The following is a 14,938-nucleotide window of genomic DNA, read 5'->3' on the forward strand; positions in this document are numbered from 1 at the left end:
ATAGGAAACCTACTTGACCTAAATGTCAAGCTCTTATAGGCGTTTATTCTTTCTACTTTTCATCGGTCTGATAGCCGAGCAGGCTAAGGCACCAGTCCTCTTTGTGAGAACTTGGCTTGAATCCCGTCGATTGCAACTTTTTTTTATCCATATTGGGTGATTTTTCTCACAAAGGCGATCCATTTGCATGCGATTTTCAACATCGTTTTTTTTTTTTGCTGTGATATGCATAATCGAAAACATTTATGTTGGTAGAATGTCTTGTCTATGGTAGAATGTCTTGTAAACGGCAAAAATAAATCATGATATTTTATTTTGAATTTTTGTCACTAAAGCTATTCGCAAAATATTTCATTTCATTTCATTTAAAAGGTTGCTTTGGCAATTATTTGGTGCTACCTTTCAATAGCTAGTTTGTTGAATTGCTTGAAGTTTGCAGATACTAAGGAGAATGAAATGGTCAGAGTAGGAAAAGTAATTAAAATAATTCAAAACAATTTTTATGTCATTTATTAGGGGAGAAAAAAAAAACATTTTTGCATTTCCGTCGTGAAACTACTTACTTTTCCTGTCATTCTTGAATGACGAAATAGCCTACTTTTCTGTGCCAAAAATAACAGAATCGAATAGCAACACTTTTCAAAATAAATGCTGAAAAGTTGAACTTTTCAGCACTTGTTTCGAAAACTAACACTTTTCAACATTTTTTTGATTTAAACGATTTATTGACAAAATACATGAAAATTTGACATAAAATTTCACTCAGTGTGTGTTTTTTGGAATTGCAAAAAATGTTGTATGGAACTCGTTGCAAAACTTGATTTTTTCAGCACTCTTCGTATTTATCCAACTCGGTGAACCTCGTTGGATAAATGTACGACTCGTGCTGGAAAAATCCTCTTTTTGCAACTTGTTGCATAAACTACTATTATGCATTAGAGTGATGGTGCAAAATGTGGTTTTAGAACAATGTATTTTTAAAAATGTTTAGCTTGAATTTGATAATATTTGGAAAATGTGATTAACAAATTCCGGCCCATTTTTGATGCAAAATCTTTTTTGTTTTTTGGTACAAACACCGTTTTCAAGTTTTATGCATTTTTGGCTATTTTTTTTAAATATTCAACCATTTTTATTTTAAAAAACGTTACTTAATCCACCGGAAGGTGGTTGCTGCCTTCCTCCTAAAAGCCTTGCAACCACACACTACGAAAGCTTTGGCTAACGCTTACTTAGTAAAGACACTATACATCTGAGTGCTGCCATCTAGGTATGATAAATTTAATGAACCATTTGAAAGCACTGCAGTGTTTGTGTGCGTGCACTGAGCGTAAAGTTCCGACAGCTATCCGCCGGAGCTTTCAAATTATGTAAATAATGACCCTTTTTAGTATCAACCAAAACAGTTTTTCGAACATATCTTTTAAAGTACTGCACCAAGCCGGATGAAATTTAAAAAAGACTTAAAGAACCTGAAGGCAAATCCAAAAACATAGATCCGGACAAAATCGGTCGAGCCAGTTCCGAGAAAAGTGAGTGAGAAAAAAAATTCTACGTCCATCCACACGCACAGACATTTGCTCAGAATTTGATTCTGAGTCGATATGTATACGTAAAGGTATATCTGGGAGGCTTATTTAAAAAGTTCAATTTTTGAGTGATTTTATAGCCTTGCCTCAGTGAGGTGAGGAAGGCAAATATTATAAGGAAAAGCACCCAGCAAAAAATATTGACAGACACCTGAGATAATTTCTATGGATTTTCTGCTGGTTGCAAAACAGAATATATTAAATTTTAAATCTTATGAAAAATGCTAAAAAACTAATTATTAAATTCCAAGTGAAACTAAAGTTATTACTAAAGTTATAACTAAAGTTTTATATCTTATTCCGATCTATGGTTCCAGAACTCAATAAGCTTTTATTTGATGATAAATGTAACAACAAACATTTACAATTGATTGTACAAGATTTTTCAATGAAAATTTTAACTTCTGGTTGATTGTTTGCAGGGGATTTTTTTTAGTGAGGGGGAGGGCCAAACAGTTTTAATAGAATTTGCCTTGGCCTAGTTATCAATGTTGAAAATTAAACTTTATTTAAATTGTTTGATCTTTTCAATCGAAACTTCACAATTTCAGAATTAGTCACTAAAAGAATTAGTTGCTAAAACCACTTTCTTTAAACGATTGTAATTTTTATTAAAAAGAGCAGAAAATTTAATAAATCTTTCATTTTCAAAATTGATAATCAAGCCAAGGCAAAAATGCAGGATATCTTTACCAAATAAAATAACAATTCCAACTAAGTTTGATATTTACTCAACGTGCTGAGTGCAAAATTGAGTGCATTTTCATAATTGTCCTCTAAAGATTTAATACTTTAACTGCTAATTTTTAGGGAGACTTATGTGTAGAAAAATTAATATCGAAGTAAAGTTTAAAATTATGCAATTTGACAACGTTTCTTTTTCCTGTCCTAATATTAGAGTTAGGGTTGACATTTTCATATATTTTTGAATTTATTGCCAAGCTGCTAATTTTTTTAATGTTTTAAATAATTTTTTTCAGGGACAGAAATATGTTTGAAATTTTATTCTATTTACCTATCACTTGACTGTTAAATAAAATTTCATGATTACGGACTTATCTCCATTATTTTACAATCAACCATTAGTAAATTTGAGTTTGAATTTTATGTTGTGTTTGCCTAATTCCAAGCTTTATTAAATTTCGCATAAATAATAATGTGACATGTACTTTAAAATTTCACAATTTTTCCAATGCTTAAAGCGTTCCATTGTTTAGTTTAAAAATGCTGCAAAACTATTTAAAATTTCAAATTTACTCAAAACCTTGCGGGAAAAAACAAGTCAAACATTGCATCACTTCCACTGGATCACTAGCGCGGCATCGTTTACACACTGTGATCGTCGTCATTCTAGCGTTAAACCTTAAACAGCACGTTATTTTTTATCACTATTAATTGTGGCTGATTCATGGAAGAGGGCACCCAAAATGCGCGTTCCTGGACGACGACAATGATGTGGTCGCGGTTTATGTTTTTTGAAGACTAGCCAAGCGTTTAGTAAGGTTGACCGCTAAGTGACACGATATTATACAAGATTCAGACAAATGCCCGCCATGGTACTAAAATTAGGACAGGTTTGTAGTTACAGCTGATTGTCATAAGCGGCTCATCATAAGAGCAGATTGCAAACAATACTTCAACCCTGTGTTGCCAACCCGCGAAAGCCAACACTCCAACCAACCGAGGCGCTTCGAGTGAGTTTTAATTGACGATACTTAAAAGAACCCCCTTTTGAGCTCGACCAGCGGACCCGCAACTAAGCCCTCGTCCACCGGGCAGGTGTGCTTACCGGCCCCTCAGCGCCTGGTCAGTACTCCGGGATTTGAGCAAACGCGCGCGCGGGAGACCGCATTTCAACACTTTATGGACGCACGGATCGTAATTTTTCAAGTGGCTCTTCAAACCGCCGCGCAGAACTTTTGTACCACAATCAGGCAGCATCGCGACCAGCTCGACGAGGGGTGCGATACCTTTCCACATGATGCATAATCACAAACGACTCGCAGGTATCGCGGCAATGAGCTGGCAAAGTCTGGGTGTGGACAGGGCGCGTTAAGTAGAGAGGGACGCGCAAGAATTTACCGGGACATCTGGAGCACGTACAAATGCGTTTTTTTCAGCTGCCTCTTACCGGTTTTATTTTCGGCTGGCTGCTATACGGAAACCTCGATGTATGCTTTGCGCTTGAAATGTTGGCTACCGTGCAGCTCCTGAGCCGGTGGGGATTGTACAATTTGAATAAAAGTAGAAAAAAAACTGTTATACCTTCCAAAAACAAAATATAAATTGAATTTCTCTAAAAATTACGTATTCCATCATAGCGATATTGCAAAATGGATGTCAGTTTCGTAAAAATTGATTAAAATTACACTTTTTCGTTTTTTTTTACTTTTCCTCATACATTTTTGTGAATTTTCCCATACACATTGCAATGAAAACAAGCGTTAAACCATAACCGATTAGGTTATGGCACAGTTACTCATTTTTATCTGAAGAATAGAGCAAGGGGCAAGGGTTTCTAGCAAGGCCTCAGACTGGCAACAATAAATAATTTGATTTTTTTTTATCAATAAAAGTATCAGACAAAGATTCGAAAAAAAGACTGGCTCTGTATATAGAGGTTTTATGGACCAAAATTCTCTATAAAAACTTTTACGCATTACTGGCCAACTTGTTTCTTTCAATTATAATTTGAAAAAAAAAAAATGAATAATTTTACAAGATTTGTTGCTTTTTATTTGAATCTGTCTCGTGGAGCGGTGGTTAGCGGCTTCGACTGCCGATCCCTAAGTTTGCTATGGGGCGCGGGTTCGATTTCCGCCTTACCCTCCTGGCCTTCTATCGGATGGGGAAGTAAAGCGACGGTTCATTAGCGTAAAAGAGGTTTTGGGTGACTCACCACACATAACCTTCGGACGCCTAGAAATGGGCAGAAACTTACAACAGAGACCACAAAAGACCCGGGGGTCGTTAAAGTGGATTGCTTTGCTTTGCATTCGTGCCCAGAAAAAATGACCCCCTGCTCCACAAGCGGAAAACGGTGTATTGGGATATTTTAAGCATATTTAACCCATTGATACCCGAGCCTAAATTGGGTAATAAAAATGATTTTCATACAAAAAGGACTTTTTTAAATTGCTTATAACTTTTCTGGATCAAGTTTTACAGTTTTGGTATTTTCTACAAAGTTGTAGAGCATTGAATTTCCAATGAGAATCTAACTTTTGGGAATATTTGGATGGAAGTAGCACACCGTGTTGGTCAAATCGTAAAAAATGTGTTTTCCATACATTTCGATTTTTCCCATACAAACTTCACCTTCGAGTATCAATGGGTAAATGTAGAGGGTGACGAGCGGGAATTCCCGGGAAAAATTTCTCGGGAAATCGGCCATTTTTGGACCTCTCGATTCCCGGGAAATTTGGTCGAGACTCCCGGGAAATTTTATTCTTATAAATATCGAACCAAAATCAATAAACTAATCAGATTTTTTTTAAATTCGAAATTGTTTAGAACATTGGATTTTCAATGTTCGATTTTCAAGTTTGAATAAACCAATGCTTCTCTAATCTTCTTATTCTAAAAGTGTAAATTTTAACTTTTCAAAAATTACAATAACTATAATTGAGAGTAACTAAAAAATGTGGACCCAAAAATTAAACTTGAAGCATTTTTAGCAGTTACACACCAGAAATGAAATATTTATTATTTCTAAGAGGAAAAAGCCTTTACAAGATAAATTTAATTTCCATATCTTCTCTCGAACATAGCAATACTTATAATCTAGTTTTTTTTAATTCTAAGTAAGTCAATTTTGCTGTATCCAGGTAATTTCCTTTTTTGATGTCAATAAGTCGTTTTGTGTTTTGCATATTAAATTATATTTTGGGAATAAAATCAGGCATTCTTTGTAAAGTAAGTGTCCGCTAATTGTGAACATTTACAGTTGACCTTAACACCTAAACTCCCAAGCTCGAGAAAAAGGGGGAATTTGTATGCAAATTCCCCCTTTTGTCGAGCTTGGGAGTTTATGTGTTAATAAGGAAAAAATCAACTTAAAGTATTTGTTTTGAGTTGTTATTCATCATATTGCAAAAGTGCCATATGGCATAAATGGAAAATTATATATCAGTTATTTTTTTACTTTCAAAAAATCTAATAACAAGTGCGAATGAACTACATTTTAAACTGCAACTTCGATTCCCAAAAAGGCTCAAGAAACTATTTTGTATTTGCAGGAGGAGGGAGAAAAGGGAGGGAAAAAATCAAAATGTAGAAATATTTCCTCAAAATAATGAGGTCACTCAAATTTACGTTTCATTGGATTAGTATGAATTAATTGTATCTGAATTCATTAGAAAAAAAAACTTTATTTTACCTTTCTTTTCAAGCTATTGACACTATTGGCTAGTTAAAAAAAATCCCGGGTCCCGGGAATTCCCGGGAAATGCCAAACTCAACTCTCGATTCCCGGGAAATTGAAAATCTCGAGAATCGTCACCCTCTAGGTAAATGTTGACCGATTTTGCTCATATTTGACTCAGAATCCTAAAATAGCTCAAGGAACAATAATCAGCTTGTGGAGCGAGGTTTTGAGAAAAAGTCCCATATTCTGGGCACCCTAATAGGCAGTCACAATACTTTTATTTCAAGTTCATATATTTATTGTATTAATCGAAAAATAATAATAATAGTAATCCAATGATTGCTAAATAAAAACGTTTAATTGGTAAAATCTTCTAATGGACATTTTACTACGATTTGAAGACAGTTTGATCATTTTTAATCGATGCATACATTTCAAATATATCTTAACATACTTTTAAAATAATGTATAAGGTTTAGAAGCTGATATAAAAATCAACGTAAAAATTTTGTATCCGCCTTTTTATTTCCCTTGTTGAATTACACTATTATTTTAGATTTTTTTTTTTGGAAGGAAAAAAAATATTGTCAAATCAAATTCAAAATTTATCATTGGAGGCAGTATCAAATTCGGAATCAAAAATGACTTTACAATATAAAAAAAATTCGACTTTTTCAAGTTAGACCGTTATTATTGATATTTATTTTAAAAAAATGTTTGATTAAAAAAAGGGATTTTTTCCATTTTTTTTTTAATTTCAATAGATTATAAAAATTTCTTTTACCTCGTTGGTATTAATTATTAACATGATCGAACAATTTCAAAGATATTTTGATTTCGTTGTGAAACCTCGTTGTAAACTACCGTGAAAAGTATTTAATTTGTTAAAAATAATAAATTTTTTTGTCATAACTTGGATTTTTAGAAAACTAATGATTGCTAATCAACTGTATTGCGATATTTTCATTGAATTGTTTAATTGTTTGTGCCAGGACCGTGGTGTAGGGGTAAGCGTGGTTGCCTCTCACCCAGACGGCCTGGGTTTGATCCCAGAAGGTCCCGGTGGCAAATTTTGAGACGAGATTTGTCTGATCACGCCTTCCGTCGGACAGGGAAGTAAATGTTGGTCCCGGTCTAACCTTAAGGGTTAGGTCGTTAGCTCAGTCCAGGTGTAAGAGTCGTCTCCCTGGGTCCTACCTCGGTGGAGTCGCTGGTAGGCAGTTGAGCTCACAATCCAAAGGTCGTCAGTTCGAATCCCGGGGTAGATGGAAGCTAAGGTGTAAAAAGAGGTTTGCAATTGCCTCAACAATCAATCCTTCGGACACCTAGTTTCGAGTAGGAATCTCGCAATCGAGAACGCCAAGGCAATGCTGTAGAGCGAATAATTTGATTTGATTTTTTGGTCCTCTTCAAATATTTTATTTTATGAAATACGTTAATTTGTTCTCAGTTTTCAACTAACGATATCTCAGAAACTTATAATTCGATTCAATGTATAAACTTTTAAAACTTTTGTAAATTTTCAGCTCAATATAACAACAGTCGAAATTCACATAATCTTATAATCATGAACCAAACTAAACTAGCACAATTTATAACATTCTTTGGATTTTCGGTGATTTTCTATTTATAATTTATTTTTAAGGAGAAATCGCGGGAGCAATTTTTAAATAACTAAATTGTATTAATTCGTTTGGAAACGTTTTGAGTATTTCAAGTTTATTTAATATTAATCATTTTTTTTATTTAAGTGAAAAGTTATTAAGTAATTAAAGTAATTAACCATATTGACCCAGTAATTTGAGTAATTAATTAGCAGACTGGCAAGTAATAAGCTTCTGGAAACCCTAGCAATAACCCCTTGCTCTTAACTGCCCACCATTGAAAAAACGGCTAATATCCACTTTTTGCAAAAACGAGATATTAGCACCAGGTTGTAGAGGATGTTCCAACGCATCTTCTGAACCTTGAATTTCACATAAATAATGTTTAGATTTGGCTGCCGATGCGAAAAACCAAACGGCTAATATGCCACTCTTATGGGAAATTGCCTTGACGGAGATTTTGTGACAAACACTAAAACGCGTTTTTCTCGGAATACTTGATTTGGCATAATAGCCGAATTTTCAATTATGGGCAGTTTAGCTTTTCCTCAATTTTCAAAAAAAAAATTTCACTCTTATGGACAGCTGCCAAAATTGTATGGAGACGTGTATGGATGAAACAGTGATGCAAAATGCCTTCTTTGGTGATAGGGAAGACCCCCAATAAATTTCTTCAAATTTTAAAACTGCAAATATTTCCAAATTCTGGTTTTCGTGGAGAAATAAATAGCTAACAACGATTTTTTTGCGAAATTTTAAGGTATCTTAAAAGAGTAAGACTTCATTTGAATGAAAGTTACTTTCCCATGTTCGGGCCAAATCAACTTGAAAATGCAACCATCGAGAGCGTTTATTTTTTAATTTGCTATGGAATGAGGTGGGCTGGGCTGCATTCAGAGGAGGCAAAGCATTCCGGGAACAAGAAGTTAGTCGGTGTTTTGGCTGGGGCAAACACCATACCTGCACGCTGTCTCCAATTTTCCATATCACACACACGCTCGAAACGTCCAAAAAGGCCGCCCTTCTAACTGACAGACCGACTGAGGAGTCCGCGACAGTCAACCACTGATTGATGTTTCAAAATTAGAGGCGGATGTTTTTGGAAGCCGCCGCCGAAACGCTCTGATCGTAAGTTACAACCGTGTAAGCTGCTGCTGCCGTCGCTAAAGGTCAATGATTTGCTACACGAGCTACTAAAGCACGGTGTACAGAGAGACAGAGAAGAGGGACGACCGAATTACGACCAATGTTAGACACAGTCAACTAGAGAAGGTATTTGGAATGATGGGCCACGCGCGCTTCTATATTTATTCATTAACGGTGTTTGTTATTGCCACTGGAATGAGCAATCAACCCGGCAAATGCAATGTCGGCAACTTTGTTAAACTTTGGACCATTTTGGAGGGCCCGGCAAGGCAGGCGTGCCGAGATTCCATCGGTTGGCAAATATGTTGCATTTTTGAAGAGTACTGAAGAGTTGAATGTTGATTAAAAAAATCAATTTGTTTGCATTAAATGTGAACATAAAACAGGATGAACCCACAAATTCATGTTATTTACACATTAAACTATGTATTAAGGTAAACACAATGCGTGCTTTTTTGCTGAACTTTTAGAAAATATAGTTTCAAAAGCACACGATTGAATTTTAGGGATAAAACTCAGATAACTCGAGAAGAATACATGCAAACCCATTTAAATCAACACTTTTTTGGAATTGTCTGCTCAACAACTTTGTAAAATATTGATACCACTTTTAAAAGTAACCCTGCAAGATGAGCATGAGCATGAGCATGAGCATGGTTGACTGCCAATGAGCTGCTACTCCGTTATTGACAGATCAGCTGAAGTTAAACAATGAATCAAAAATGATCAGTGGGAGCCAACCATCCGTTCACTGTTTAACCTCTGAAGATCCCTACTTTATTAGTCAATACCGGCGCCCTCCCAAGAAGCCTGCAGTTCAACGAAAGGGAGGAATGTTAGTCCGATAGTTGAAGTTGCAGACTCATCAAGCACATAGTTTTTCGCTATATACTTGTTGATACCGCTTGAGACCGTTGAATCCACAGCATCTCCTTCAAGCATCACGTGATTAATTTTTTTTTTGGTTAGTAGGATAAGGTATTGGCTTTTCGATGCCTCCCGAGCTACGACGCTATGGGGAGGACTTTCATAACAGACCCGTCGGCGAGCCTTCCGAGCAACGATGCTATGGGAAGGTCTTTCTGGTTAACACACAAAATCACTCACACACAGTTATTTTGCTCCACTATTAACTCGACTATCCAAATTGGCAGTGCGTCTTTCAATCATTATATAGAAATGGCTTTTTCACAGCAAAAAAATAAAACCTTATTCGAAAAATTTAAGCACAATCCACCCGACGCCGTGCCTTCCGATCAACGATGATATAGGAAGGGCTTTGAAAATCACAAAACAATTAATTAAGTTTACAAAAGCACAAAAAAAACACCAATTACTCAACGAAAAAGACAAAAATAATTCAGTAAGGCAAGCGCGTGGCCTCACCGCCCGCAATCGACTGAAGTACTAAACACAATTAACACCCAGTTACTTTGGAACACAATTAATACGACAAACTCAACCGGCGGCGTGCCCTCCGATCAACGATGATAAAGGAAGGACTGATATTATTATTACTAGCAAGAAACACACACAATTCACGACAAAAGGCACACAAAAAAAATCACTTTTCACTCCGAATATTTTTTACGACCACGCGCTCCCTTTACAAATTATGCACTAACCCCATACGAACAGCGACACAAAAGCACACCAAAAAATTAACCTGAATAATCACGACTTCGCGTCCCCACTTCCAGCGCATCAATGATGCTATTATTTGATTAGCACAATCACTCATCCCGTACGAACAGCGACACAAAAGCACACCAAAAAAATAAACCTGAATAATCACGACTTCGCGCACTAATGATGCCATTATTTAATTATAATAACCACGCACCCAAGCACACAAACAGCGACACAAAAGAAATGAAAATGAGCATGCAAAAACAAGACAGCGCGTCCCCGTGGTCAGCGCACTAATGATGCCATTATTTAATTATAATAACCACGCACCCAAGCACACAAACATCGACACAAAAGAAATGAAAATAAGCATGCAAAAACAAGACAGCGCGTCCCCGTGGTCAGCGCACTAATCTTAAAAGTAACCCTGCAAGATTACAAAAAAAAAACTAATTAATTTTAACATGACAGTTTTGGTTCTAAAATAATGAATAGCCTGTCTGGTTTATTGCAGATTCGAAAACTACAAATTTTCCATATAATAACATGTATAACAATTTGGACAGTTGAGCTAGGGCAAATGGCAGCGATTTTACAACTATTTTTTTAATGACAAATACGTTTCTTCGAAATTTTGAGTACATCATCAGTTCGGGAGTCGAATTTTACAACAAAAGTCACAAAAAAGGTTGTACTGTCCCACGGTTACGAGATATCGACAAAATATTTGAGACCAGAACGTGCTAGTTTATTGTATTTTGCAACTAAACTGGAAAAATATACTGTATAAGTGAAGCAAAGTTTTAACTCTTATTTGTGTAGATTTTTTGTAATTGAGTTTTTTTTTAACTATTTAAAGCCGCATTTTCACTATCACTTCTGTTTTGTAGTCACAGGGGTTGGGCGGTTGGTAAAGTCGTTTTGCCAGATGGGTATTTCACCGAAGATTGTTTTGTCAAATAGGACTTTTTGCCCAATTGTAAAACATAATTTATAAACGAATAAATCAGTATTCCAAAAATAAAAAAAGTTCAATTATTTTCTAAAGTTTTAAATTCTTTCAAACATGAGATTCTGTGTCTAGATTTTTTAAAAAAGACAGTCTGTAACTTTTATGTTTTTTTTTCATTCTTTTGAGCATGTTTAGATTCTTAAAAAAATAAATGAGCAGCACCCTGAAATATTTTTTTTTAAGTTTTGCACTATTTTATACATGAAAAGACGAATCCATTTGCTCTTTATCCCCCAGGTCTATTGCAGACTTTTATTTTTTGTTTCAAATGTTTTTCTGTTATGTTTTGCCTTCCTCACCTTACTCAGGAAAGGCTATAAAATCACTCGAAAAATGAACCTTCTTAATTTGACCCCGTAGACCCACCCTCACGTATACCTATCGACTCAGAATCAAATTCTGAGCAAATGTCTGTGTGTGTGTGTGTGTGTAGGGATGTGGGTCTGTGCACCAAAAAATCTGCACTCGATTATCTCAGCACTGGCTTAACCGATTTGGACCGATTTGGTCTCATTCGATTCGTCTTGGGGTCCCATAAGTCCCTATTGAAAATTATGAAGTTTAGTAAAGTACTTCAAAAGTTATGCTAAAAAAACTATTTTGGCGTATGTCCGGAAGATTGTAAAAAGGGTGGTTTTGTAAGAAACCCTGTCATGTTATACATTTTCAGAAAGGTATTAAAAAGACCTTTCCAATGAGCTCAAAACATTGAAAATCTGATAACCATATCAAAAGTTATTAGCACTTAAGTGTTATTTATACACTTTTTGGAGGCCGGATCTCAGATATTTCAATGAAAATGATGTCCGGGTCCATCATGCGACCCATCGTTAGTTAGATAATCGAAAGACCTTTCAAATGAGCCTAAAACACCAAGGATCTGACAATCCTATCAAAAGTTATTGGCACTTAAGTGTTATTTATACACTTTTTGGAGGCCGGATCTCAGACATTTCAGTAAAAATGATGTCCGGGTCTATCATGTGACCCATAGTTAGTTAGATAATCGAAAGACCTTTCAAATGAGCCTAAAACATCAAGGATCTGACAACCCTATTAAAAGTTATTGGCACTTAAGTGTTATTTATACACTTTTTAGAGGTTTGATTTCAGATATTGTGATAAAAATATTGTCTGAATCTTCCATGCGAACTATCGTTGGATAGGTTTTTTTTTATCAGACCTTGCCGATGAGCCAGAAATATTGATGGTCTGCGAACCATATAAAAAGAAATGAGTAATAAAGTTGATTTGTTAAACATGTTAAGGGGGAATGTTGCTATTTTTACTGAATGTATTGACTTTATAAATATGAGGAAGGCACCAACCACCTAAAGGTGGATTAAGTAACGTTTTTTTTTAATATGATCAATTTCAGTTGTCCTTTGTAAGCGGATGATTCTGGGTTCGATTCCCATCTGCTGCAACCTTCCATCGGATGAGGAAGTAAAATGTCGGTCCCGGCCTTGGTTGTTAGGCCGTTAAGTCATTCCAGGTGTAGGAGTCGTCTCCATGCCATAAGTACAAACAACACACCAAACCAAGCCTACTCCGGTGGAATCGCTGGCGGCGGTTGGACTCGTGTGGGTCTCGTGGCGCAGGGGTAGCGGCTTCGGCTGCCGATCCCGATGATGCTATGAGACGCGGGTTCGATTCCCGCCTTATCCACTGAGCTTCTATCGGATGGTGAAGTAAAACGTCGGTCCCGGTTTCTCCTGTCTCGTCAGAGGCGCTGGAGCAGAAATCCCACGTTAGAGGAAGGCCATGCCCCGGGGGGCGTAGTGCCAATAGTTTCGTTTCGGTTGGACTCGCAATCCAAAGGTCGTCAGTTCAAACACTGGCGTGGAAGGTTCCTTGGAGTAGAGAGAGGTTTGGGTGCTCTCCCCATTCAAGCCTTCGAACTCCTAGGTTCGAGCAGAAACTTGCAATAGAGACCACAAAAGACCCGAGGATCGTAAATGTGGATTGTTTGATTTTGATTTGAATTTCAGTTGTTTTGAATCAAAGTTAAAGGGGTCTTAATTAATGATCATCAGTTCTTTGCAATATAATTAAGACACGAAAAATTGCAACTTTTTGCATCTTTTCCAATAAAGAAAATTATTATGTTGAAGTAAAAACAAGATTCTCTGATTCCTTCAGCTTATATCGCCGAAAAAAAATTGAGTATAAAAACATAACTTTAACTTTTCAATAAGTTTATGTTGTAAAAATTGTTTTCTTAAAAACCTTGAAAATTGAAGCAAAATTTCACATCAAAATAATCCACTTTTAAAGATTACCTTTAATAAAAATATTTATTTTCCATTTAAATCACCCAAAAATTATTTTAAGATATATTTAATGGATACGATATAAAAAAAATCGTTGGATATTATTTGTTGTCACGTGAACTTAGAATTGATCAAAAACATTGAGAAAGGGAGGAACGGTTTTTCTCCAAAGTTTGTAAGGAGAATTAGTGCTGTTCACTACTCCCACATATTGCATGCAATTTTTGAATTGTACGCAACAGCAACGAACCGCTCTAATTCTCTATACAAACTTTGGAGAAAAACCATTCGGCCCTGTCTCAATATTTATGAAAAATTCAACCCGCACGTGTTTCTCGGGACCCAAAACTTCATGCTTCCCGTCGAGTGGAGTCCGCGCAGTCATTTTTGTCAATTTTTGTAGGTCAGTGTTATTTCAGGCTTGAATTAAAAAAAAATAGTGATCATGCTTAAACAATTTTTGAGGCCTTACGACTAGTTTTTGTTATCTTATTATATGGTACATATATGATCCATCAGGTCCAAAGTTGCTTACAATATTTTTTTTAATTAAAATATTTGAACCGATTTTTTTTTCATACAAAAATTAAACATTTTTTTAATTTTTGAGATCAAATATGTCTGCAATGAATCTGAGACTAACCCGCATCAGAAACGTTGGTCCAGACGGGCTGTCAAAGGTCAAAGCCCACCTTCCCACTATCCAAGTGTAGCGGATTTTTTCCTACCCAACCAGACGATTCAAATAACTACCCTCGGTTTCTATTCCCGTTTGATTTACGCGTCTTGACCCCACGATAATACGATAGATTACGGTTCCCGATGTTACCCTCATGCCGCAGACAATTCCAGCGATGACCACCACGGCCACTACACCTAACGAGAATCACTTTCCAATAACAAAAGCCATTTCTTATTACCAACCGGCCCAGCAGCAGAAGCAGCACTTCTTCGGGGGAAGTGAACTTGAAGTTGGACAACATCATTGCGCGCTGGTGCTGCTGCTGCTAGCACAGCCAATGTTTATGCAAAAATCGCTGGCTGCGGGAAACAATGATGTTGTTGGTGTCCGGCGATAAAGTTGAGACGGGGGAAGAAGTCAAGTTCAACGGATAGTGAAATTCGACCCCTTACATTGTTGCGGGGTTCGACGGTGCTGGTAGTTGCATTGTGGGTGTAAAGGGTCGAAAATGTGACTTGAATGTAAAATTTTACACTTAGACTAAATTTTGAATAATATATAATTTAAGGCTTTTGGGCTAGAACTATGGGATAATTTTGACCAATTTCGTCGGGGTCATTATTTTGGCCATGAAATG

At 36.2% G+C, this 14,938-nt stretch overlaps 1 protein-coding gene across 1 annotated transcript in view; it reads right to left on the reverse strand.

Annotated features, from left to right (window-relative positions):
• The window catches only part of LOC120424578 (protein O-mannosyl-transferase TMTC1-like), a 75,871-nt gene extending 61,266 nt beyond the window's left edge, over positions 1-14,605 (reverse strand). Inside the window, exon 1 of the mRNA XM_052707032.1 lies at positions 14,540-14,605. Coding sequence (XP_052562992.1) covers positions 14,540-14,605 — 66 coding nt within the window. The remainder of the gene's footprint in view (positions 1-14,539) is intronic.
• Between the last annotated feature and the right edge of the window lie 333 nt (positions 14,606-14,938).

This window comes from Culex pipiens, chromosome 2 (assembly GCF_016801865.2).
Source record: "Culex pipiens pallens isolate TS chromosome 2, TS_CPP_V2, whole genome shotgun sequence".
Lineage (NCBI taxonomy): Eukaryota > Metazoa > Arthropoda > Insecta > Diptera > Culicidae > Culex > Culex pipiens.